This window comes from Manacus candei, unplaced genomic scaffold (assembly GCF_025592945.1).
Source record: "Manacus candei isolate 608988 ecotype Guabito, Panama unplaced genomic scaffold, ASM2559294v1 h1tg000036l, whole genome shotgun sequence".
Lineage (NCBI taxonomy): Eukaryota > Metazoa > Chordata > Aves > Passeriformes > Pipridae > Manacus > Manacus candei.
The window spans coordinates 285,191-309,035 of record NW_026138084.1 but is presented as its reverse complement, the minus strand read 5'-3'; the positions used below and the strand labels follow the sequence as shown (position 1 = coordinate 309,035).

Genomic DNA, 23,845 nt, shown 5'->3' with positions numbered 1-23,845 from the left:
ACCAAACCCAATATGCTCCAGGAATGCACCTCATGCTCCCCAGCCACTGATGGGCGTTCAGGCTGCAGGATCAGCCCAGAGCCTGTCTGGAGCTAAAAAACACCTTGTAAATCACAGAATAGTTTAAATTGGAAAAGACCTCTAAGATTATTGAGTCCAACTGTTAATATTGCCAAGCCCACCAGTAAACCACATCCCTAAGTGCCACATCTGCACGGCTTTTAAATCCCTCTGTAAATGGTGACTCCACCACTTCCCCAGGCAGCCTGTTCCAGTGCTTGACAACCCTTTCAGTGAAGAAATTTTTTCTAGTATCCAATCTAAGTCTTCCTTGGCACAACCTGAGGCCATTTCCTCTTGTCCTGTTGCTTGTTACCTGGGAGCAGAGCCCGACCCCCACCTACCTCCACCCTCCTGTCAGGGAATTGTAGAGAGTGAGAAGGTCCCCCTTGAGCCTTCTCTTCTCTGGGCTGAGCCCCCCCGTCTCCCTCATCAGACTTGTGCTCCAGACCCTTCCCCAGCCCTGTTGCCCTTCTCTGGACACGCTCCAGCACCTCAGTGTCTTTCTTGTAGTGAGGGGCTCAGAAATGGACTAAGGATTTGAAGTGAAATGTATAGTTCATAGTCAGGTCCTTGAATGTCTGGCTCTGCTCCCACTGCACTGTGCTTGTACATTAGAGCCCAAATCCTCCCAGATTTCCCTTCCCATCACTTTTTGCTCTGAAGTTGCTTGTGGGCCAGAGCTTTCCTTTCTAACCCCACTGCGTGACAGCAGCGGGATGGTGTCCGTGAGCCTGTGCTCCCATCCACCCTGCTGTGCTTTTGTGTCCCAGTTCACAAGATAAAGAAAACGTGAGCGCTGCACCTGCTGCTTTCCTATCCCCTTCCACGAGATGTGCCTCGAGCTGCGGGGATGAAGCATCCCGGGGAAAAGCCGAATATCTCCCTATGACTCCGTGGTAGCCCGGCAGCTCCGGCCACACCGATCCCGCACCGCTAGATGGCAATTGTGGTGTGCGGATGAATGGGACGGACCAGACGGAGCGTTCCCGCAGCCGGGGCTGGGTATGAATGAGGGGCTGCCCCCGGCTGTCCTCCCCCTCCGGCTCCTCCTGCCGCCTCCAGCCTCCAGGTGCTCTGGGTTCACTGGGAGAAGGCGCTGGAGCTGCTGGCCTGGTGGTAGGGTGGGCATTGCCGCTGGGATCCCGTTGGCTCCTTGACGGGTGAGTAACGAGCAGTGGGTTTAATTGTTCATAAACTTGGGCAGCCCAGGCTGGTTCGGGCTGCCTTGGTTCCCTCCCTGGGAGAGCTGGCTGGAGTAGCATTCCCAGTGGGAGAGTTCAGCCTGGGAAGCTGAGCCGGGGTTGACCAGCCGTGAGCTCGTCTGCTTTCACTGTCAGCTTCGCTGTGTTTTATGGCTCCGTGCAGAGTAACTCACGAGTGACTGGGCTTTTCCCACCTCCTGCAGAGAGAGCAGACCTCGCTCTGCCGCTCCATTTGTCAGAGCATGCCGCAAAAAGTTTGGGATACTAATCTTTATAGAGTCATGGAACAGTTTGGGTTGGAAGGGACCCTAAAGATCATCTTGTTCCAACCCCCTGCAACCATCTTTTACTGTTATATCTATTAATGCTGTAACTTCAGTTCCGAGAGGTTTTGTGCTTTTTTATTATGGTAAAGCTCTGTTTCCAAAGCTGTTTTTTTCTGATGTTCTTCTACTTCTATACTCTGCTTTACTGCAAAGGTTTAACATCCCAAAATCCCACACTGGGCAGTTGTCACTAACCCATGCTGGGAGCTTTGCCACTGCTCAGAGATAACTTTGTCAGATTTCTCCCTCCCCCCCAGATAAAAATCAATCATTTGCCTTCAAACAGTTGTGACAGCCTTGATATAAGGAGAAAAAACAGCCTCCCTGATCCATGGGGGAATTTTCCCCTGCTTGGGCTTTATGAAATCTGTTGGGACGAGGAAATTGTGCTTCTTCAACCTCCCTCTGCAATGCCTCAGCTCTCAGAAACTCGGGTCATCCCATAAAGCAGGCAGAAAAGAAACAGAGCTTGAGAAATACCGGGTGCTCTCCAAAGGAGTCCTTGTAACTAATGATCCCTCTGCTTGGAAGCATCACAGAGCCTGAGTATGGATGGCTGGGAGGTGGGAGCCTTGCAAGCCTGAGTGTCCTGAAAGCGATGGGTGGGTGTTTCTGTGTGATGGGGCTGATACTCAGGGTGAGGGGGGAGGGAGGAGGCTGAATGTTTGTTTAGCAAATAACAAAGCTCTTTATGAACTTAAATTAAGACACAGAGGGTTATTTCTTCCTACCCTTGCTATCATTGCTCCTGAGTGTGTGGCAGCCCTACCTGGCAGCCGGGCCGAGGGATGTGCTGTCCACTGGAAATCATCTGGAAGCATTTCCCTGTGCAGGGTGTAGTGAGGGTCCAGTGAGCCCCAAGCACTGGCCACTGCTGTGGCTGCCCTTAGTTAAGAATTTATTGCCCGTAAGGAACCATTGCATTAATCCAGCTACTGAGCACTGGCAGGAAATTTCTGCTAAACTGGAAACCAGCATTTTTTTTTTTGCTGCAGCCATGTGCCTGAGGGCAAAGGGGAAAGTGCTCTTGGAGATCTGGTCACAGAACTGCAGCCATCCCGCACACATGCCGGCCACGCGCCCCATGCGGGAGCTTTCTCTTTGCCAAGTGGAGCGTGTCCCAGCTTTCTGCCGGCCTCTCCTCGCTCGGCCTTCAAAGGGAGGGGGTCTGGCAGCCCTGACGGGTCACTGGCTTGACGCGATGGGCTGCTGGAACAGACAGATTTCTCCTGCCGAGCTAACGGCATTGAAAACGACAGAGACGCAAACACCCCGGTGATTAATGAGACGGGGATGGGGAAGTCAATCTGAAAGCCAGGGCAGAGATATCAGCCCTATAAGAAATATGGGAAGAATTCATCCCTAATCTAATCTCACTGAATTCCACAAGCATGCAAGACAGGGATCATTTGCTGCAGTTCCTTAGGTTGAGAATTAAACAGGAAACCCCCAAGGATGTAAGATGCTCTCCCAAATACCAATGTGCTTGTGTGAGGAGGCTGCAGAGCATCTGCCATGGTCTGGCTGGGAAGGGCTGATGCCCAGGCTGTGGGGCTGCCAGCAGCAGCACCCAGCAGCACCCAGCTCAAGGATAGGGAGCTGGAGCCAAGCCTGGGGTCCCTGGCAGGTCTTGCTGCTGCTAATGATGCTCTTTGCCAAACCAAGTCCCCGAGCTGGCAGATGTTCCAAACGGTGAGGGGTTCTGGCTGCCTCGCTCTCTGCTGTGCTCCTGTGACACTCTCTCAGGGGCTGTTTACACTAAGGATAAAGATTTATCGTAAACCTTGGCTCCCAGACTCTTGGAGCTGCCTCTTCCTCCAAGTTTGGTCTGTCCCCACTCCGGCTGGAATTACAATGAGAGGTAGCTCAGAGAGCACGGGGTAATTAGATCCTTACAGACACTCATTCACACCATTACAAACCTGCTGTTGGAAGCAGAGACATAGAGATCAGTCAGCTGAGTCACCTCCTGGTCTGGGGGGCCACTGGGAATTGCTTTTGGATGGGTAATGGGGGGATACACCCAGCCTCACCTGCCCTCTTTGAGGAGCCCTCCATGGGGACAAGGTTGGATCAGGGGATTCTGTTCCCCCCTGCTTGGAGCAGGGAGCAAGTGGAGAGCAGGAGCAAGGAGAGAGGGTGAAAACAGTGTTACCTACCTTGGACTGGGTCTCCAGCTTTGGTCCTTCCTGTGAGCCACTTGATACCTCCCTGCTCCTGCCCTGCTCATGGGAGCCAACTGTACCTTCTCCAACTCTTTGCCTGGGGAAACTGAAGCAAAATGACCAGTGTAAGACCACAGAGCTGGGCTCACAGCACAGGGAACCAAGTCATTCTCCCTCCCTAAAGACTAAATTATCCCAAATCACAGCCATAAACCCCCAGCATCTCCCCATAGCTGGGTGTTATGAACGATAGTAATTCCGTGGTACCCAGGAGGGACCACTCCATACTCCCGGCAGAGATAAGCCTTTGTTATTCCCAGATGTGGTCACTGTAGGGCATTTGGCCTCTGCTACCTCTGTGCTCAGTCATCCCACGTGCCCCTGAATCTCCCCCTGGCTCTGTTGTACCTGCAGGGATGCCAGGCCAGCACAACCCCTCTCCACTGGTGGGATGGCACGGCATGGAGCACAGTTGTTGCCAGCATCAGCCCCACTTAACTTGGGAGCCTGCCCAGGACCTGGTTCCTCTGGAATGATGCCGTTCACGAGCGCTCAGCCGTGTGAGGTGATTGTTCTGGTCTCATGGGCTGGCAAGCTGCCATTTATTGTGTGCAGGAACCCCCCCCTGCTTCTCCCACCACTGGGTCCAGGTTTATTTCCCTGTTTTCCAGGAGGAGACCACTGATGTCAGCTAACTTGGCCTGCGTGCTTTGTGGTGTGAAAAGGAAAACAAGGGCTTTCAGTTTCAATCTGTCCCTTGTCCTCTGAGGGGAAAGCTGGCCTTCCCACGGTGTGTGCTCCCACGCAGGCGGGTGGTGACATGGTGACAGCTCTGACACCATGTGCTGGGAGCCACGTGCATAGAGTCAGGCTTAGTGCTGAGTTGGTCTGTGCTGGAGGAGAATGAGCTTCTTTGGGGGAAGATGGGACACTTGGGGTCAATCCCTGTCCTGTTATGCTTCCCATTTGACCACAGGCAGGTCACTCAGTCCAGCTGTGCCTCAGCCCCACACCGGAATAACAACAACCACAGTGGCCTTCCATGGCAGAACGCTGGCATGTCTTCCATGCAGATCAGTGCATGGAGGACAGAGAGGCCTTCACGTGAGATAGGGATTGGGCAGGAGGGATGTGCCCTGGGAGCAGCACCTCGGGTGTGGGACACGGTGGTTGCTGCTTCTGACCTGCTGGGGACACGGGCACAGGAGCTGTGCTGGGAGGAGGGTACCCCTGCCTGTGTCCATCTGCTGGGTGGGGTTCTCCTGTGTTGTCAGGGCAGGGAAATGGCTGAAAGCAGGGAGCTCTCTGCCTTGGAGCTGCTGATGCTGCCCTGGTTCTCCCATGGCAATGCTGTTGCAGCCGCCCAGAGCCTGACCTGCCCCAGCCCCTGCCAGACGTGCCAGCATCTTCAGCTCCGCCTGGAGCTGACCTGGCATCCCCTGGGGAAGCGTGACTGAGCAGCTGGCTGGGGTGAACGGCCTCGTGTATCCCAGCGTCTCCGCTGGTCGCTGATCCCGGGAAATACCCGGCAGAGAAGCCGCAGCCTTGCCCCAGGCAGCTCCCTCGGCCACAGCCGAGCTGCTGGGGTGGGGTCGCAGGGGTGTTCAGCCCTCAGGAGCTGCCGGCCATGCAGAGCCGTGTCCCTGGCTCCCTGAGCAGTGTCCTGGAGCGAAGGGCAGCCCGTCGGGGAGCCGCCGGAGCGTGGTGCTCCGCAGGGGTCCAAGGCTTGCGAGCCAGAGAGCTTACCCGGCAATCCAGGCTCTAATTCCCGAGGAGCCCAGCCAAGAGGTTCTGAGAAGAAGCAGATAACGGGGCCGGCACCCTCTATCCTCATTAAAATACTTTCTCCGCCGGAGCCCCCCACGCCTTGCCCAGCCTGTTCCAATTAGCGCCGCGGCCGGGAGAGCAGGGAGCGGGGCTCTCGCTGATGAAAAGAAAACACTGCAGAGCTTTCAAGCGTCAGGGGAGGCAGGCGGCCCCAGCTGGGACAGCCAGCGGCCCCGGGAGTGCGACCGGCAGCCGTGTCGCTGGCTGGCAGCGGCGAAGCGGATCGTGAGCCGGGTCACTGAGCAGCAGAGCAGGTGTTTCACGGCCAGCTCCCGCCGGGAAGGGCCCTGGGATGATAGGTGGGGAGATGTGGCAAAGCTAACAGCCCTCCGAGAGGTGCTGAGCACCCTGTCCAGTAGGTCGGGAGGTGGGAAGCAATAATCCCACTGTGAATGAAGAAAATGAGTATTGCACATCGTGTGGGTTTGCTGCAGAATGCCTTGGCAGCTTCAGGAAGCAATTGGCTCTGGTTTGGGAGTGTTGGGAAAGGCTGCAGCCTGTCCAGGGAGCAGGGATGCTTTCCCCAGGGCTAGCTCTCCCCTGAGACACCCCTGGGGTGGAGCTGTCCCCAGCCCTTGGCTCTCTGCTGGGGTTCTTCACAGGGGTCCCACAAGGACCCCAACCAAGCCCACCACTTCTTTTCCAGGGGCTGGCAGCTTGTGACAGGGGACGATGGCTGAGCCTGCCCAGGCTCCAGCTGGTGACCCTGGGCTGGCAAGCTCTGGATGGAAACCCTGAGTGTCACTCAGCCCCTCACCCCAGCAGCTTTACAGCCAGTCTGGGGCAAGGAGCATGGGCAAACTTGTCCCTGGCTAGAGACCACACCAGCTTCTGGCCTTGGAGCCCCTGCCAGGACGTGTGTGATTCACCCAGACCCAGCCTGGAAAGTCTGGAGCCCAGAGAATGGCTCCCAAGTGGGGTAAAGCTCCCTGAGCATCCCGAGGGCTGTGCTGAGTGTCAGGCCATGTGGCAGACAGGTGACAAGGGTGGGTTTCAGCACTGGAGTATAAATGGCTCTGAGGAATGCAGCACTGCCTCTGGGGACCCCCAAGGCTTTGGGGAGCTGGGCAGGCAGCACAGAAGGCAGCACACAGCCTCTTCCCTGCCTTATTTGGGTACTTGAACACAACATCAGAGGGTGGCAAGCCCCAAATGTGAAAGAATGTTAAGCTTCTCAATTGCATTAAGCAGCAGGTTGGGAGTGCAGTACGCCCAGCCCAGAGCTTATTAATTACACCAAGTTAACCCACACTTGTCCCACCTCTGCTTTTTCTGGGGAGGAACCCAGTCCTCTGTGAATGTGCCACTTCCAGGTGGTGTCCCAGCGCCCCGATGTGGGCAGCAGGACCGTGGCACTGCTCTGCACTGGAAGCTCCCTGTGCTTTGGCAGCATCTTGTGTGAGAGGAGACCTGCAAGGTGCAATTACACTGTGTCTCCATCCAGCTTTCTCTGCATGTTGGACTTGTTGCCTTCCTGGTGCTGGATGCCCTTGGGGTAAATTAGAGGGAGGAATGGTGGTGGTCCCTCAGCTGGCACTACCTGGCTCAAGTAGCACATTCAGGAACACCTGAAACTCCTGCAGGAATCACTGACTGAAAGCAGGGGCTGATGCAGCCCATCACTGTGCCCACCACTGTGCCCTGAGTCAAGTCCAGCTGCTGGGCCACCTTACCAGCCAGATGCCTGAGAGCTGGGCTAGAGTGGGTTTCACCTCTCTCAGTAGCAAGGGAAAGGTAGGGGCTGAGCCAGCGGCCTTCCAAGAAAGGGATTAGCAGGATGATAAGGGAAGCCAGCTCCTTATCCCATCATAAACAGTTATTAATATCCTGGCCAGCCTTGGGCTTGGCAATTCCCCATTTGCTTTCAAAGGATGTGCCCCCAACCAGAGTGTGCCTTAAGCTACTATAACTTCAGGGAGACAAACACCATGGAGACCTTCCGAGGTGTCACCACAGGCAGCAAAGTCCTCCTGACACCACCCAGACCACCGGGCTGTCCCTGCCCCATAGCCACTGTCACCCAGTGCCCATGAGGGAGGAGCCCCCCTGCCCAGGGGTTGACATGCTGAGGGTCCGTGGTGTGACAGTGGCAGTTGGGCTCTTTTGTCCCCACCCATGGTGCTTGGCACACTCCAGTAGTGTTGTCTGGCAAGGAAGGGTGGTCTGGGACTAATCACAGTCGGGGACTTTAATGTCAGGAGGCAGGAGCGTAAGAGGCTGCCAGACGTCCCGGCTGGAGGGGAGTCTGCTGGCCAGCCTGGCCGTGTGGTGGCAGGGAAATGGAGGTGAAGCTGGAGCAGCCTCAGCCTTCTGCTGTTGTCCAACAATCCCTTCATCCAACCCCTCCAAATCCACTCCCCACAATCTCTGGGGCTGTGTATGGGAGTGTGTGATCTTGTTACTGAGGGGTTCACTGAGACTTTGATGTTTCACAGGGCACACTGAGGTGCTGTGATGCCACCCAAGCTCTGCCACTTGGTTTTGTGGTTCCAGCTCTGGTGTCTTGTTGCAGGACCATCACATTCCCCTCCCACAAACCACTCAGCACCACAGGCTTCCTCAGAGTTGGTCCTGCCCCAGCCTGGCAGCTCTGAGGGAAGACAGGGAGGGAGCCAAGGGCTCACCCCAGTGCCTTTGTCCTCCCAGTGGAGAAGGATGACAGCTGCCTCTCCCTGCAGCTGCCAGGGCATCCATCATCCTGGGCGGTATGGAGAGGGACAACCACAACCCTGGGCTGAGCAGGGAGGGTTCTGTTCCTGCCTGGCCAGGGAGGGGGCCAGGCAGTGATTTAGGAAGAGGGACAGCTGTGGGCAGGGGTGCAGGCCAAGGCACATGGCCAGCAGCTCCGGCTGTGAGTGCTCCACACACACATGGCTCCACATTCCCATGACACAGACCACATGGCAGGCACCCAACTGACCCATGGATGTGTGTGCAGGGATGGATGCCCAATTTGAGTCTGCTGGACCTCCTTGCCTGGCTTTGCCCCTTAGTGTCTTTGCCAGGGTGAGACTCCTTTCTCCCAGCTCCCAAAAGTGGCAGAGAAGGGACCACCCACACCAGAGTTTCTGCTGAGGGAGGCAGGACAGTCTCAGGAGTCTGGGGCTGAGGTCTGGGAGTCAGGGCTTGGGTGCTCAGGAGCCTCAGGCAGGGCCAGCTCCATGGAGGGACTCAGTTCCCTGGAGCTCTCCCCTCTCAAAGCAAGTTCTACCCCAGCATTTCTGTCCCCCCACAGGGAAGACCCTTATGGATGGACATTGATAAGGTGTGCATATCCTCTCCTCCCCCCTCTCCTGTCCCCTGAGGTCCCCCAGCTGTTGGGGACCAGCATTTTGTCTCATACCCCAGCCCTGCCAGCCCTGCCATGTAACTAGAGAAGGCACCAGGCTGTCCATGGCACGTGGGGATTATCTGGGATACAATCAGGCCTGTGAACTGGTGGAGCACATGGCAACAGGGCGACTGCTGTTCGTGCTGCGGGATTGCTGAAGAGCTGAGCTTTCCCCCTCAGAGATAATCCATAGCCTGATAAACCCACTGCCAGGGCCCTTCCCCCTCTGACATTTGGGCTGGTTTACACTATTCGTGGCATTGCAGCAGATAGGCGTTGTCAGGAGGAAACTGGAGTTTTCACGGATAAACCAGTCCCTTCCATACCCCGTGCCTCAAACAGGAAGGATTTGTCTTTTCCCTGGACTGCTCACTCTACAGCAAGACTTTCCAGAGGACTTTGTGACAGCCAAGAGCCTTAGACCTCTTGGACTTCTGTTACGTGGAGAACTCAATGCAGCCTTAGTACTTAAAGGGGGCTTATAAAAATGAGGGAGATTGACTTTGTACACAGGACAAGGGGGGCTGGTTTTAAACTAAAAGAGGAGTGATTTAGATTAGATATTAGAAAAAAATTCCTCCCTGTGAGGGTGGTGAGGCTCTGGCATAGGTTGTCCTGAGAAGCTGTGCCTGCCCCGTCCCTGAAACTGTTCACATCCAGGTTGGATGGGGCTCTGAGAAACCTGGTCTAGTGGGGGGCATTTCTGCCCATGGCAGAGAGTTTGGAATTAGATGATATTTAGGGTCCCTTCCAACTCAAGCCATTCTGTGATTCTGTGGCTTCTGCAGGTCACCAGTGGAAGGGGAGGGAGGGCACAGGGCAGCTGCTGGGACCAGGGTGCCTGGTGGTCTGCTGGTAGAGTCAGCCCAGCACTGTGGTGTCACTACCAGTGCCACCTACACCTGGCACTCCTGGTGACTGCCAGCCCCTCAAAATACAGCTGACATCCCCCAAGTCCTCACCACCAGGTCCTGCTGTGCCTGGAGTATGAAATGTTAACCCCCCGCCATCCCCTCGCCCAGCAGCCTGCCCTCATCAGCACTTCCCTCTCCAAACTGAGATGGAAATAGTTGCAGCTCCGGACAGTTGATTATTTAAAACTGTCGGGAGTGTTTAATTTAACCCTGGATTCATCATCTGCAGCTTGTTTCCATCCACCAGGCACCCACGCTCCCCCTCTCCGTGTAAACTCGGCCGAGCTCCTCACCTCCAGCAGATCTGTTTCCCCCATATCCCTGCACTGACTGGCACAACGAGGGATGTCCCTGTGCCCGTGGGCACAGCCAGCTCGGGGGGGGGGCTGTGCTGGGATTTTAGCTGGGCACTGGAAGTGGATGTGGAGTCCCTCACTGCTGCCTGGGCACGAAGGGAGAGAGTCCCAGAGTGACACACATGGGAAGTGTTTCTTACTGGAATTTTTCTTCCTTTCTCTGCTGCAAATCCCTCTAGCAAAACCCTCACTTTCTTGTCCCTGTCCCAGCCCTGCCAGGGCTCTGGGTTTTTCCTGTGCATGGCCGTGGCTCCCGCTACCATCAGACCTGCCTTTGGCATTCCCAAGGCTGGAGATGGAGCACTGGTATAACTGAGCTGTAGATGGGAGTGCACACGCCTGCCCGACATCCCCAGCCCCTCCTCCAGGCATGCAAAGCATCCCCAAAGCTCATCATGCGTGACCATGTCCCAAGGCAGGAGCAGTGCCCTGCCTGCCATCTGCAGAAGCCCTGGCATTCCCTGGGTCACGAAAGGTTCCTCCAAGGTTGGCTTAGCCCAAAGGTAAGCCTAGCACAGACCCAGCTCCATTTATAGAAAGCTGCAATTAGAGGCCAGCATTTTCCTGAGCCCTCCAGCAGCACAACACACTTTGGCAAAGGAAAAAAATACATCTCTCAAATCCCAGACCCGTCCTTGGGATGACCCCTGGGACAGCAGTGCTCGCTCAGGGCACGGCTGCGAGTCCACAGGATGGCTCTGGGAGACCCCACTGCAGGGGCTGAGCATGGGAGCAGCTGAAATGGCTGGAGCATCCCATCACTGCCTGCTGGGAAGGGGGCTGTGGGGGAGCGAGGGCAGCACTGTCTGTGGGTCCCCAGTGTGGCCGACGGGTTCCTATCAGGGAACCTCCCTCCCCACAACCCAGGAACAGTTTAAACCCGGCTAAACCCACCATGTTTGTGGGGTGTTTTTTCCCTTCCTATGTCAGTGGTTGAACTGTTGAAAAGTGCCCAGGAAGGAGTGGCTGGGTTGAGAGAGCAGCCCCAAAATAAAGAGAGACAGAGAATAGCACAGCAGTCACCCCGAGGTCACATCCATGTCCTGGGGTGGTGACAGGTCTCCTGGCACAGGGGAAGGCTCTGGAACAGCAGCAGGCTATGTTGGCCAGAGTGAGATCCAGGCAGCAGTGAGGGCAGGAAAGCAGCAGGAGATGAGCTGCACCCCCTCCCAGGAAGCTGCAACCCAGGTCAGCCATGAGCTACTACTGGGAGAGAGAGAAACCCCCATTCCACCAGCCCCAAACTTCCTCCCTAGGCAGAGCTGAGCACTTCTTGTGCAAGACAGAGACCAAAGAAGTTGGAAAGACTTGGCTGCACCATCCTTCCCACAGCCCTTCACTGGGATGGCAGGAATCCCCTGCTCCTGGTGCCAAGAGCCTCTGGCCAGGAATGAGCTAAAAAGCTCATTTTAAATCTTTCAGCCGTGGGACTGGACAAACTTAATATGCAGCAAGAGGGGGAGTTAGTCAGAGCTGCCATGTAGGGACCAGGACATTTATGAAGTGGAGAAAAAGTATCTAAATAGCCTGGATTAATTGGTGAGGGCCAGCAGGCCAGCCCCATTCCCGGCAGGAGCTGTGGGAGCTGCTGGACAAGGCAGTGAACCCCTGTGTGCCTCAGAAGGGATGTATGTGTCAGAGAGCCCTTCCAGCCTGCAGTATGCCACAGCCAGCAGATGCTGGTGGCCTCAGAGAGCTCTGTGGTGACCAGGCAATTTGCTGAGCTACTGGCCAGGGATATGTCATGTACATGCACAACCACAGATGACGTGGATGGGATCAGAGAAGTGGCATTTATGGACAGTGCTCCAAAACATGGATTCCCCTTTAAGTGAGAGGGATGATATTTAACCCCAAGCTGAGATGAGTATTAGGGATCTTTCACCAGGCTCTGCCAAGCACTGGGATCTGAGCAGATATTGAGCAGAGGATGCCCAAGCTCTGAGAGCCTGTTGAAGGATATACTACTGCCCAAGAGCTCCTCACCTCTTCCCTCATGTCAGGCACCTCCAGGATACTCAAATCCCAGTGCTTCAAAGTACCACATGCTGTGGGCACGCTGGCATCACACTGTATGTACACTTCTCCTAAGCAGGCTGGAATAGCTGGTCTTTTGTGGACATGGAAGGCACTGGAGTTCCAGGGGGGGCAGCTGATGAATGTCTATCCCAGCCACAGCTGCCTTCCCAGTGCCCAGACTGGCCCGCTGAGCACCAGCTGCAGCCTTCCCCTTTCTCTCCTTGCAGCTGGCGGCTGAGGTGGCATCTCGGCGCTGGACCATGGTGCTGTGAGGGCCAGTGGCCCCTGCCCACACCCCCGTGCCAGCATGTGGGCTGCCCCCAGCCACGGGCTGCCCCTCGCCACACTCCTCCTCTGTGTCCTCCTGCAGCAGCCAGGCAGCAGCCAGGCGTGGAAGCAGCACGCCCCGCGCCTCCGCCTCGCCTACAAAGGTAGGGGCTCCTCGGGGTCTGCACCTTGCCTGGGAGGGCTGGGAGAGAGTCCTGCAAGGAGGGAGTGAAGGGGTGGCCAGGGCCTGGGGACACAGGCAGCAGCCTCATGGTTGTGGCTTTAACATCTCCACACATTGGGCCCTTGGGATGTTTCAAGGGTGCAACTCCAAGCAGTCCCTGAGGATGCTGTACCAGTGCCACTGGCATTGGAGAAGAGGGCCGAGTAGGGAAAACTCTGCCCTGGTCCAGTGCAACACCAGGACCAGAGAGGATGCCTCCTTCTGCTCAGACTCACTCTGTGTGTCTCACAGTGTGTCCTGGGCTGGGGCTGAACTGCACATCCCCTTCAGCTCACCATGCAGTGGGGACACTGAGCCCCAGGACAGTGCCACCAGCTCCTTCTCCTGCCTCCCACCAGCACAGTCCTGCCTGTACCTCTCCTCTCCTGCCAGGAGAGACTGATTCCCCGTGCAGATCATCTCCCTACTGCACTTCTCCCTTTCCCCCTATGTCCGTCTGGTCTGCTCTTCAGGGGAGGCACCGTTTTCTCAAGCCTGATGCAGAGGGGGGACTGCTTTGGTGACCTGAAGATGCAGCAATGGCAGACTGACAGGTAGCACAGCACACAGCCCAGCAGAGAAGTGTGGGAAGGGAGTCCCTAGGGAAAGAGTCTCTACAGGGGAATGACCTGAGCAGCTAGAGGAGAGCTCTGCTAACCTGGCAGCTCCTCACCCTGACATGAACCTGGAGCATGGACGTGGCCAATTGACCTGCTTTCAGGTTCTCCCATGTGAAAACCAGCAAGCTGTTTTTGAGGATGGCAGCTCAGCACGTCCTCAGAGTGGCCTTGGACGTGGCAGTCAGCAGGGCTGGACCAGCCCTCTCCACACTCGAGAGGGGACAGAGCAGCTTTCTCATGGGCATGGCATTCCAGGCTCTGGGGCCATCCTTTTGGCCTGCTCCATCACCCTGAGGAGCTGCTCTCCAGGCAGGGACAGCCAGCATGATGGAAGATGCTCTCTGTGGCTGCAGAGGACTGGACCTCCCAGGAATATATCTGTGTGAGGAGAAGGCTCTGCTGATAGCCCAGCTCAGAAACACGGTGCAGGGTCTGCCTTTCCTTGGAGCCAGAGGAGGCAGAGCAGGGCTGCTGGGGCAGAGGGACTGCTGACTTCAAAGCCCCACAGTGTCCCGGGGCCAGACATGCCAAAACCCCTTTTGGGCAGAGGCAGAAGAGGAAGCTCCCAGCATCGGGAGGGCTCAAGGACGAGGTGAACAATGGCGAGGGGATGTGACTCATTGACAGCACAGGGCAGGTTCAAGGACACAATGCCTTGAGAAGTTTAGGTTTAAAAACCCCTAGGAGAAAAAAAAATAAATAAAAGGAGGCCTTTGAGGGTCCATCGGCGGGGTCAGCCTTGCCCTCAGATCCCAGCATGGGATGGCAGGCGGAGCCCTCGGCGGGGCGGGGGGACAAGACGCAAGCAGGGTCGAGAGAAGGAAATGACAGCAGCGACGGCCCGGGAGCACAGGAAGGATGGGGCACAGGGCACGGGGCCAGGAACAACAGCAGCGGCTCCCACCCCGCCGAGGAGGCGAGGAGGAGGTTTATAATAGCACACCGGCCACCCCGGCCGGGCAGGGGCAGCCTGGGGTGAGCTGGGTCAGGCTGGGTCAGCCCCAGCGCTGCCCGAGCTGAGCCTCTCTCTTTTCCAAGGCTGTGCAGCAGTGTGGGTGTTCAGTGAAACCACAGTACGCCTGCCAGCTCCTCCTGCGGGAATATCCCAGGAACTGGCAAATGGGTCGTTTGCCAGCCTTTGATCTGCAGCCAGCCCAGCCGGGCAGCACCACGCAGCAAGTGCTCCAGAGGGCAGGGTGGTCATGGGGCTCTGGTTATCGGCACCAAGAGCTGCCCTGGGACGTCCCTTGTCAGCCAGCAGCAGTGAGGGGCCAGAGCCCGATTTAGCACCAAGCTTCCTCCCGGCTTCGGGGATCTCCTCCGTGGGCTGCTGCGCCTGGTGGCAGGGGAAGGGGCCAGGAGAGCCCTCCAGCACAGCCGGGAGGTGACCCCAGGAAGCCCAGGTCACCCTGCATGGAGGATGATGTAGCTGAGGGGCAGGCAGAGATGATGGATGGGGCAAGGCAGTTACAGTGGTCCCGGCAATAGAGACAAACACCGCGGCCTTGGGAGGTAGTGAACACAAAGGAGAGGATGTTTCTCGGGGCTCATCCATGGGTTTGACCATGGTACAGCTGCTGCAGAGATGCCCTGGTTCCCTGCCTCCAGGGCTGGGTTTGGATCAAATGCCCTGGGAGTGAGAAGAGACTGGTTTTTGTGGGGCAGCTTCCTGGGTCTGGATTACAGCACTCAATGTCCTCTTGGTGAGGGAGCAGAGCCGTGCCACGGGGTTAGGCTCAGACCCTCATGGTCATTAACCTGCCAGAGGAAGCAAGTGCAGGGCAGTGAGTCCTTCCAGGGTTCTCCCATGTATTAACCATGGCAGCAGGGAGGGCTCCTCCATCACCCTGCCTGACCTTGTCCTCAGCACGTCAGAGGGTGACCAGCAAGTGACACTCTCTAGGATCAGCCTTGTCCTCTGCCCTTCCCTCCCACCCCAACCTGCCTCCCCAGAGTCCTGCCTAGCATTTCCCTCCTCCCTGAATCAGGCAGGTCCTGATGTTGACAGACATAAGAGAGTGAGTGATGCACTGCACTCCACTGGGGACCCAGCAGGGACAATGGCTCAGAGGCAGGGACAGGAATTCAGCTGTTAATCCCATTCAGCTAGAGGAAAATTGCTTGGAAATCTTCTCCCCTGTATCCCTGGTATCCAGAGGAGGCACCCGAGGAAAGGTGGGGAGTGCAATGGGGCTGTGCACAGTTTTTGTGGGAGCAGGAGGAGAGCCAGGAGCTCCCTGATGTAGCTGGAAGTGGCTCCTGGCAGAGGAGGATTTGTGGCCCCCCCTTACAGGAGCTCTGATCCTGGAGGAAGGGGAGACGGAAGCGCTAGCTGGGAGCCAGCCTGGCTGCTGGATCCGGGCAGGGACCCACGTGCTGCTGGGCCCAGCAGGGACCACCGGACGTCAGTGGCGTCTCCAGCCTTCAGGCACTGGCCCTGCTTCCCCTCTGCCCTGGAAAGGGGGTGGAAGGAAGTGAGACAACCTCCCGGGTCAGCCGGTTCCCTTCGGATGGAGCTGTGCCCGTGCCCACGTACACCCCACCTGCACCTGGGGCCGCACGTCCACCCACGCTCCCATCCACACTGCACCCACCCAGCCAGCACCGGCTCCTCTCGGCAGCCTCCCTCCCTCTGCTCCTGACACACTGACTCAATCCATGTGATTTGGGGCAGATTTTCAGTCTGGGACTTACAGATCTCTCTGGGTTTCCAGCCACACTCTGCCTCTACTCAGTTCCCATCCAGCGCAGCCCATTTCCATCTCCTCTTCCCACAGCCCCACTTTTGCCCATTTCCCTGCACAACACGAAAACCAGGAGCAGCCTTCCCAGCGTAGCCAGCCCCCTATTCCCAGCCACATCCCGGCACTTTTGGAGATGAGAGCTGTATGTTACGATTTCTGGAAGCCCCAAGGCCTGCCCCGGTGCAGGTTTCTCCTGCCCCGATCCCTGGGAGCAGGCGCTCAGGGGCGGCAGCTGCTGCGGTCCCGTGTCCGGTGCAGCCGCCACTCCGGCGGCACTGGGGGATGATTGCCCCGGCAACCAGCCACCAAACCTGGTGCTGCACATCACAGGCTGATACGAGCCCAGGGGATGTTGTTTCAGGAGTTTTAACCAAAAGAAAAGAGCTTATTGTCTCCCTCACACACCCCCATGGCTGCAACTGTGCCAGAAGGGCCATGTGAGCCACTCCGGCTGCTGCACAGGAGGAGCTGCAACCTGAACAGCAGAGCCTTTCCTGCTGCCCTGTCTCCACTCTCCATGGATTGTGCTGGGTCCATGGCACACTTTCCCCTCAGCAAGGTGGTTCTTCCCTCCAGCAGTGCCAAAGGGGTGCCACGAAAAGCACTTTTCCCTAGCTAGTCTAATACCCAGGACACAAAATGGGAAATGTGGTGTGCTTGGTGCAGGGTTGGAGTGGCATCCAGGACACAGCTGAGAACTTCCTTTACAAGGGTCTGTCCCAGTGCTCCCATCCTCCTGCCTCACCTGTCCCTGTGCCTGGAGTGAAGTCCAGCAGCCACTTCACAGACTCAAAGGGTGGGCAAAGAGGGTGTCCAGACTGGGCTGTGGTGACCTTTCCTTGGAGGCTGTATTTGCCCCAGCAAATAGCCAAAACCCTTTTTTATGTAAACTCTCTTGATCTGAAATGCATGGAAAACATGCCAGGAGGCACAGCAAGCAAGTCTCCTCTGCTCCATCCTCTCCCCACAGTTTCAGGGTGCAGAGGCTCTGCAGCTCCAGGAGTTCTGCAATCCAGGCTGGAAGCTGAGCACTCTGGGCTCCTGGGCTGGATCCCTGTCCTGCTCTGTGCCCTGCAAACCAGCTCAGCCAGGGCAAGGTCAGCACAGTTCTCCTCTCTGTTGGAGTGACTCTTTCTCCCAGGAAGGAACATAGAGGAAACTCCATGATGAGCTCAGGGGCACCAAGGAGAGTGGGTTTCACTGAGGCAGAGGCAGGAATTGTGATTCCTTGGAGTAAGGGTAGGTAACCAGGGTTGTCCCAGCCAGGGAGGCACAGGGCCCCTGGCTGCTGGTTGTGTTGCTCATGGATGGGTTTCTCTTTCTCCCACACTGTTCTCCTCAGACCTGCTGAAATCCAACAGCTCTCGCCTGCTGCTGGCCTCAGGGGATGGAATGGATTTCCAGTCTCTCTTGGTGGATGAAGACAGAGCCTGGCTGATGGTGGGAGCAAAAAACCACATCTTCCTGCTCCACCTGGACCACCCCAGCAGAGAGCCTGAGAAGGTCAGTGCTGGGAGGAGGGTGGCCCTGGCCAAGCTGGCCTCTTCCTCCCTGGGAGCAACTCCTTGTCCCAGCACCAGGGCGTGGAGGTGGATGTGCTCTGAACTGGGCTGTTCTAACCTCACTGGGGACACATTTATGCCAGGATGTCTCAATCACTGGGGTCAACCCATCCCTGGCGGTGCTGGGCCCTGCTGGGATGGGCTGACGCCAGGGAGGGACAGGGTGGCTTGGCCAGGAGAGGTGACCTGGGTGGACTGAGGGCAGTGCCCGGAGCCCTGCAGTCACATCTAGTCCCTGCTGCTGCAGCAACAGCTCCAGCAGTGAGTCCACTAATGTCATCCCAAGACATCCTGCTGGCAGGGTGCACAGCTCAAGCCCAACAAAAGAAAAGCCCATTAAGGCACCGCAGCCTGGCGTTCCCACGGGCTGGGATCCAGGAGAGCCTGCCCACTGCCTGGGCGTGCCGTGGCCCACCCAGGCTCTGTCCCCATGCTGGGTTCACTCTGAGTTGATTTGGCAGGATGCCCACTGGGCCCTAGGGACCCAGGGGGGTGTCAGACCTGTGGCAGAGCAGCCCCGTGTCCTTGTCATGCACCTGAGCCTGGCAGTGCCTTTTGACTGAGCCTCTTCCCACCGGTGCCGTGGGAGCCAAGGGAAAAAGGGGCTGCATCTGAGGGGTCATTGTGTTTCAGATTTTCTGGTCAGCCCCCAGGGAGCAAGTCGAGCACTGCCAGCTGGCAGGGAAGAACGTGGAGGTAAGCAGGGCTGGCAGCCCCGGCTCATCGCCTTTGGCAGTTTACCATGGAGGTTAAACATCCCTGTCACCCCGAAAGCGAGCCTGGGGGTCTGCCTGGAATGGGGTTGTGGAGCCAGCCAGAGCCAAGCCCAGCTGGCCAGGTGCCATGGCAGGGTCTGGCCAGGCTCCTCATCCCCAGCAGACACACCAGGACTCAGCCCAGTGACAAACATCTCCCCCTGTGCAGACGGAGTGTGCCAACTTCATCCGCCTCCTCCAGCCCTTCAACCGGAGCCACGTGTTCGCCTGCGGCACCGGCTCCTACCAGCCTGTCTGTGCCTTCATCCAGCTGGGAGCCAGGGGGAAGGTGAGGAGCACCCTGGACAGACAAGTGCCCATGGCAGAAGGTGCCAAGAGATCCCCATTCCCAGGGAGCAAAGGGAGAGGGAGCCCCAGAACGGGGAGGGTGGACAGCCTGGTGCAGTTCCTGGCATTCACATGGTGAGAGCAACTCCAGCTTGGCAGTGCCAGCGTGTCTCATGGAGATGGGACCAGGTCCTGGCATCCTCCTTGAGGACTCCACTCATCACAGACCTGAGCACTCCAGCCTCCTTTCCACTCTTTCCCACAATCCCAGCTTGTTCTCCTGGGCTGACATCTCCCCCTTGGCTCTGACAGGGTCCCGGGGCTCCCCCCATGCGGCTGGTGACCCACTCCTTGGAATCGGGGCGAGGACGGTGCCCGTACAGCCCCCGTGAGCCCTTCACGGGACTCCTCGTCGGTAAGAGCAAGAGGGAGCAGAGGCGACGCTGGGAGGGGAGTGCTGGGCATGGTCTGTACTGGGAGGTGCTGGTTCCCACCCACACCCCCCTAACCCCACAGATGGGGAGCTGTATTCGGGCACCTCCAGTGACTTCATGGGCAGCAGTGCTGCCTTCTTCCGGACCTGGGTCCATGGGGCAGAGCAGAGCTACATCCGCACGGAGCAGAACCAGGACCACTGGCTACACGGTAGGAACAGGGGGACCCATGGGGCACGGGAGGGGTTCTCCTGACTGCTGGGGAGAGGCTGAGGCCAGCACTGGGGCCAGAGCTCTCTGGTCTCACCTCGTTCTCCTCTTTGGGGGAAGCACTAATGAGGCCACTGGTGGGATCCAGGCTCCAGCATGCACTCCACAGCCTGAGCACTGGGAATGGGGCTCTGCCTCCCAGGTAGCCAGGTCTACGCAGGCCCTGTGTACCCTCAGCACCTGCCAGGGGCTTTCAGGGTAGTACCACACGGTGGGATGAGGACACAGGGCCACCTTGTGCTGCTCTTTCCCCCCACAGAGCCAGCGTTCATTGGTGCCTACGACATCCCCGACACCTACAACCCTCACGATGACAAGGTCTACATCTTCTTCCGTGAGACAGCCATGGAAGCTGGGCAGTGGGAGCGGCGGCACATCCATGCCAGGGTGGCCAGGGTCTGCAAGGTCAGTTGCCAAAGGCCAGTGTTCTGTGGATGGATGTCCCACCGGGTGGGCTTTTACCCCCTCTGGACCAAGAGGCATCCCAAACAGTGAGACGTGAGGGTGCCACTGCACACTGGCCACCAGGCAGAAGGCTCAGGGCTGGGGGTGTCCTGATGTGGGAACGGGGAGGGCACAGTGGCGGGGGAGGCTCAGAGAGGCTGGACTGACCCCAGTTCTTGGTGCCTGGCAGAATGATGTTGGAGGGAAGCGCAGCCTCATCAACCGCTGGAGCACGTTCCTGAAGGCCCGCCTGGTGTGCTCCATCCCTGGGCCCCAGGGCACCGAGACCCACTTCGACCAGCTCGGTGAGTGCACAGCCCTGGCTGCAGCCAGGAGCAACACTGCTCTGCCACAGCTGCTCCCTCCCAGGGAGGAGGGCACAGCATCAAGGATGCCTGCCTGCATCCTCTGGACTGGTACTCCAGCTCTGGGGTGCCTCACCTCAATCCCTCTCTTTGCAGAGGATGTTTTTCTCTTGCGCACCAGGGACCCCCAGAACCCCCTTGTCTTCGGCCTCTTCACGGTCTCCAGGTGAGCAGGACCCTCATTAGCCCCTGTGTGGGGCAGTCCAGCCCCCCAGCCCCTCATCAGTGCTGCTCCACAGGGAGCCCTGGGTGGAGAAAGGCAGGACCAGCACCCAGATGGCTGAGGAAGGGTCACCAGCCTTTCCCTGCTTTCCCTGCTGCTGGTTCACCAGCCCAATGCCAAACCACAGGTTTGGCATCAGCACAGCCAGCAGTCCCACAGGCTGGACTGGCTGTTCCAAAGGGATTCCTGTCACCCCCGGGGTGCTGTGCACGACTCCAGGGCTGACAGGGGACAGCGTGGGCTCAGGACTGTGGGCATGCATATGCCTGGTCCCCATGGAGCAGCTGGGTCACTGACAGCCCTGTGGAGCAGCCGGGACAGTGACAGCCCTGTGGAGCAGCCGGGACAGTGACAGCCCTGTGCTTCCCCACAGCGGCGTGTTCAGCGGCTCTGCCGTCTGCGTTTACTCCATGGCTGCCGTGAGAGCTGCCTTCAGCGGCCCCTTTGCACACAAGGAGGGATTCGACTACCGCTGGGTAGAATACAAGGGCCGCGTCCCCTATCCCCGCCCTGGCACGGTAAGGGGTTGGGGAGCACCTGCGGGGGGGGGCGGGTCAGACTGGCCCGGCCCTGATGCAGCCCCGTCTCACACAGTGCCCCAGCGAGACGTACGACCCCCTCCTGCAGTCCACCAAGGACTTCCCCGACGAGGTGATCAGCTTCATGCGCAGCCACCAGCTGATGTGGGAGCCCGTGTACCCGCAGGGCCGCCAGCCCGTGCTGGTGAGGGTCAATGTGCCGTACCGGCTGCGGCGGCTGCTGGTGCACCGGCTGGAGATGGAGAGCCGGCACTACGACGTGCTCTTCCTCGGCACAGGTGGGAGCTCACACCGGCTCTGGGGACGCTGTCACCGCGGGGCAGCTTGTGTGGCACATGTGTCCCGCTGTCCCAGGGGCTCCCAGCCCTGACAGCTCCTTCTCCTGCTGCCTTGGCAGATGAAGGCAAAGTGCTGAAGGTGGGGCTGGCTGGCGGGGTGAGCCGTGGCACCGAGGTGATCAGCCTGGAGGAGATCAGCGTCACTAAGGTACAGGAGTCCATGGTGGCACCACGGGGGCTGGACCATGATGGCTGGACAGGGGCTGACCAGGCTGCTTACAGGGAGCAGGAGGAGCTGGGACTAGGGATCTGGGCCAGGGACCTGGCATCCTGCCACCCCCGGGGACACAACCCCACTGACAGGTTGGGACACACAGGAGGGACTGACATGGCTTCAGCACCGTCTCCTTCCTTTCCAGGTGCCTTCTCCCATCCTGGACATGAAGTTATCACCGAAACGGGTGAGTCCTCCCACCTGCTTCTCCCTAAAGCAGCCCAGGGACAGGGACAGAGACAGAGGGCAACTGGTCCCAGCCCCTCTACCTGAGTCCCTTGGCCCCAGGGCTTGCACATTTAGGGAATGGGATCCTGCCAAGGCATTAGGGAGGTGGCAGGCTCTGTCTCATGCTCCTGGTGTCCCCGCCCCTCCCCCCAGCACGGGGCAGGAGCTCTGTTCCCTGCCAGCCCTGGTCTCCAGCCATGGGCTCTGACTGCTGCTGTTCCTCTTGCCCGAGCAGCAGGAGCTGTTTGTGAGCAGCACCCATGGGCTGGTCCAGCTCTCCCTGTACCGCTGTGAGCTCTATGGCAAAACCTGCACCGACTGCTGCCTGGCCAGGGATCCCTACTGCACCTGGGATGGCAAGACCTGTGCCCCACACCTGCTCACTGAGAAGAGGTGAGTGTTTACCCGGGCCAGCCCTGTTGTACTCCTGCAAAAGGATGCTGTCAGAAGCAGGAGTGGGCAAGTGCCAGCCTTGGAGCTCTATCCACCAGCCCAGACCCCTACTGCTACTCTGCCTGCCTCAGCCCTCTCTGGTCCTTCTCCCTGGCTGCTGTGCCATGGAGGGGTCCCACAGCCCAATGTGGGTGCCACCCCAAAGCCCTGTCTGCTCTCCCACAGGCGTGCCCGCTGCCAGGACATGCTGAAGTCTGACCCCCTCAGCCAGTGCCAGGGCACAGCAGAGGGTGAGCACCAGCCCCAGCCCCTCTAAGAAGCCCCAGTGTGGGCAGCCAGCTCTGTCAGGGACCAGCCACGCCCAGGAGGGCGGGCGGGATGGAGCTGGGAAACCAGTGCCCTCACCTCACGTTGGGTGCTCCGTGCTGCTCTCCCTCCCGCCCGTCACGCAGATCCCACGCAGGGGACTCACCCCTTCCTCTGTCCCGTCCCCTGCACAGGGACTGCTGCTGTGGAGAAGCTGGTTTTCGGGGTGGAGAAGAACTCAACCTTCCTCGAGTGCCTGGCGCGCTCCCCGCAGACGACGCTCCGGTGGCTGGTGCGGCACGGCGAGGAGACGGCCCTGAGCGAGGTGCGGGGCACGGGGCAGTGGGGACGGGCAGCAGGGGGGGCTCGGTCGCCAGGGACTGACCCGGGTTCTCTGCCTTTGCCCCAGGTCAGGAACAATGGACGTTTCTTGGTGCTGGAGCAAGGGCTGCTGATCCGCCAGCTGGCGAGGGAGGACGTGGGCACCTACGAGTGCCAGGCGGTGGAGCGCTCCTTCTCGCGGCCCCTCAGCCGGTACAGCCTCCGCGTCATCGGACACGAGGCCATGGAGCTGCCGCCCTACAAACGGAGCAAGGGGGCTGAGCTCGGAGGGACCCACCAGAGCCCCCGGCCCCGCACTGACCTGCAGCCGGGCTACAAGGGCTTCCCGCGGGCCCTGGGCGCCCCGGGCACCAGCCTGGACGCCTATTGCAACGCCCTGCGGCACCAGGAGAGGCAGCGGCAGAGAGCCTGGCACCAGAAGTACCCATCCCCGGACAGCAAGAACGGCCGGGTGCGGAGGCACCCCCAGCGCCTGTGAGGGAGCCAGGGCTGCCCACAGCTCCCTTCCCCATCTCTCCAGGGCCTTCTCATTGGCATCAGCTCTGAGAGACCTCTCGCCTTCCCGTGCAGAAATGCCTTGCTCTTACTACCTCAATCCCTGCCAGTCCCAGCTGCTTCTCCACGTGCCCCAGGAGCACCAGGGCCAGGCCACACAGCCTGCGCCTGCTCTCCGAGACTCTATTTACCTGCAGAATATTTATTCTCCTTGTTTTCCCCTGGCCCTTGATGACAATCATTATCAGCAGCAATAATAAGCACAGAGGACAGAGAAAGGCAAGAACCAACCCTCCCAATGGTTTGCTGACTCCAGGCAGCACCCAGCCAGGCCATGGACACTGGTGCATCCAGCCTCCCTCCCCTCTGGAGGTGCCAGGGGGCTCACCTGGGCAGCTGCCGAGGTGCCAGTGGAGCCCAGATGCTGCTGGAGGCAGCGGGACACGGCTGCTGGCTGAGCCTGGGCTCCAGGTGAGCAGAGATGCCCATGCCCAGCCCAGCTCCAACCCACTTCAAACCACATCGCCTTCTTTTTTTGACATTTATATTACTGGGGAAAAATAAAAAAAAAAAAAAAAGAGAGAGAAGCAAC

The 23,845-nt window shown here is 58.5% G+C and overlaps 1 protein-coding gene across 1 annotated transcript; it reads left to right on the top strand.

Moving 5' to 3' along the window:
• The first annotated feature begins 1,108 nt into the window (after positions 1-1,108).
• On the top strand, positions 1,109-23,840 carry LOC127473591 (semaphorin-3D-like). Its single transcript, XM_051793404.1, has 18 exons — positions 1,109-1,223; positions 12,431-12,634; positions 17,400-17,560; positions 18,253-18,315; positions 18,544-18,663; positions 18,975-19,077; positions 19,179-19,307; positions 19,626-19,771; positions 20,001-20,115; positions 20,272-20,341; positions 20,772-20,916; positions 20,993-21,215; positions 21,335-21,423; positions 21,635-21,676; positions 21,953-22,110; positions 22,336-22,400; positions 22,611-22,741; positions 22,826-23,840. The coding sequence occupies exons 2-18, from the start codon at positions 12,511-12,513 to the stop codon at positions 23,234-23,236; spliced, it is 2,295 nt and encodes a 764-aa protein (XP_051649364.1). The 5' UTR covers positions 1,109-1,223; positions 12,431-12,510; the 3' UTR covers positions 23,237-23,840.
• The last annotated feature ends 5 nt before the right edge of the window (positions 23,841-23,845 follow it).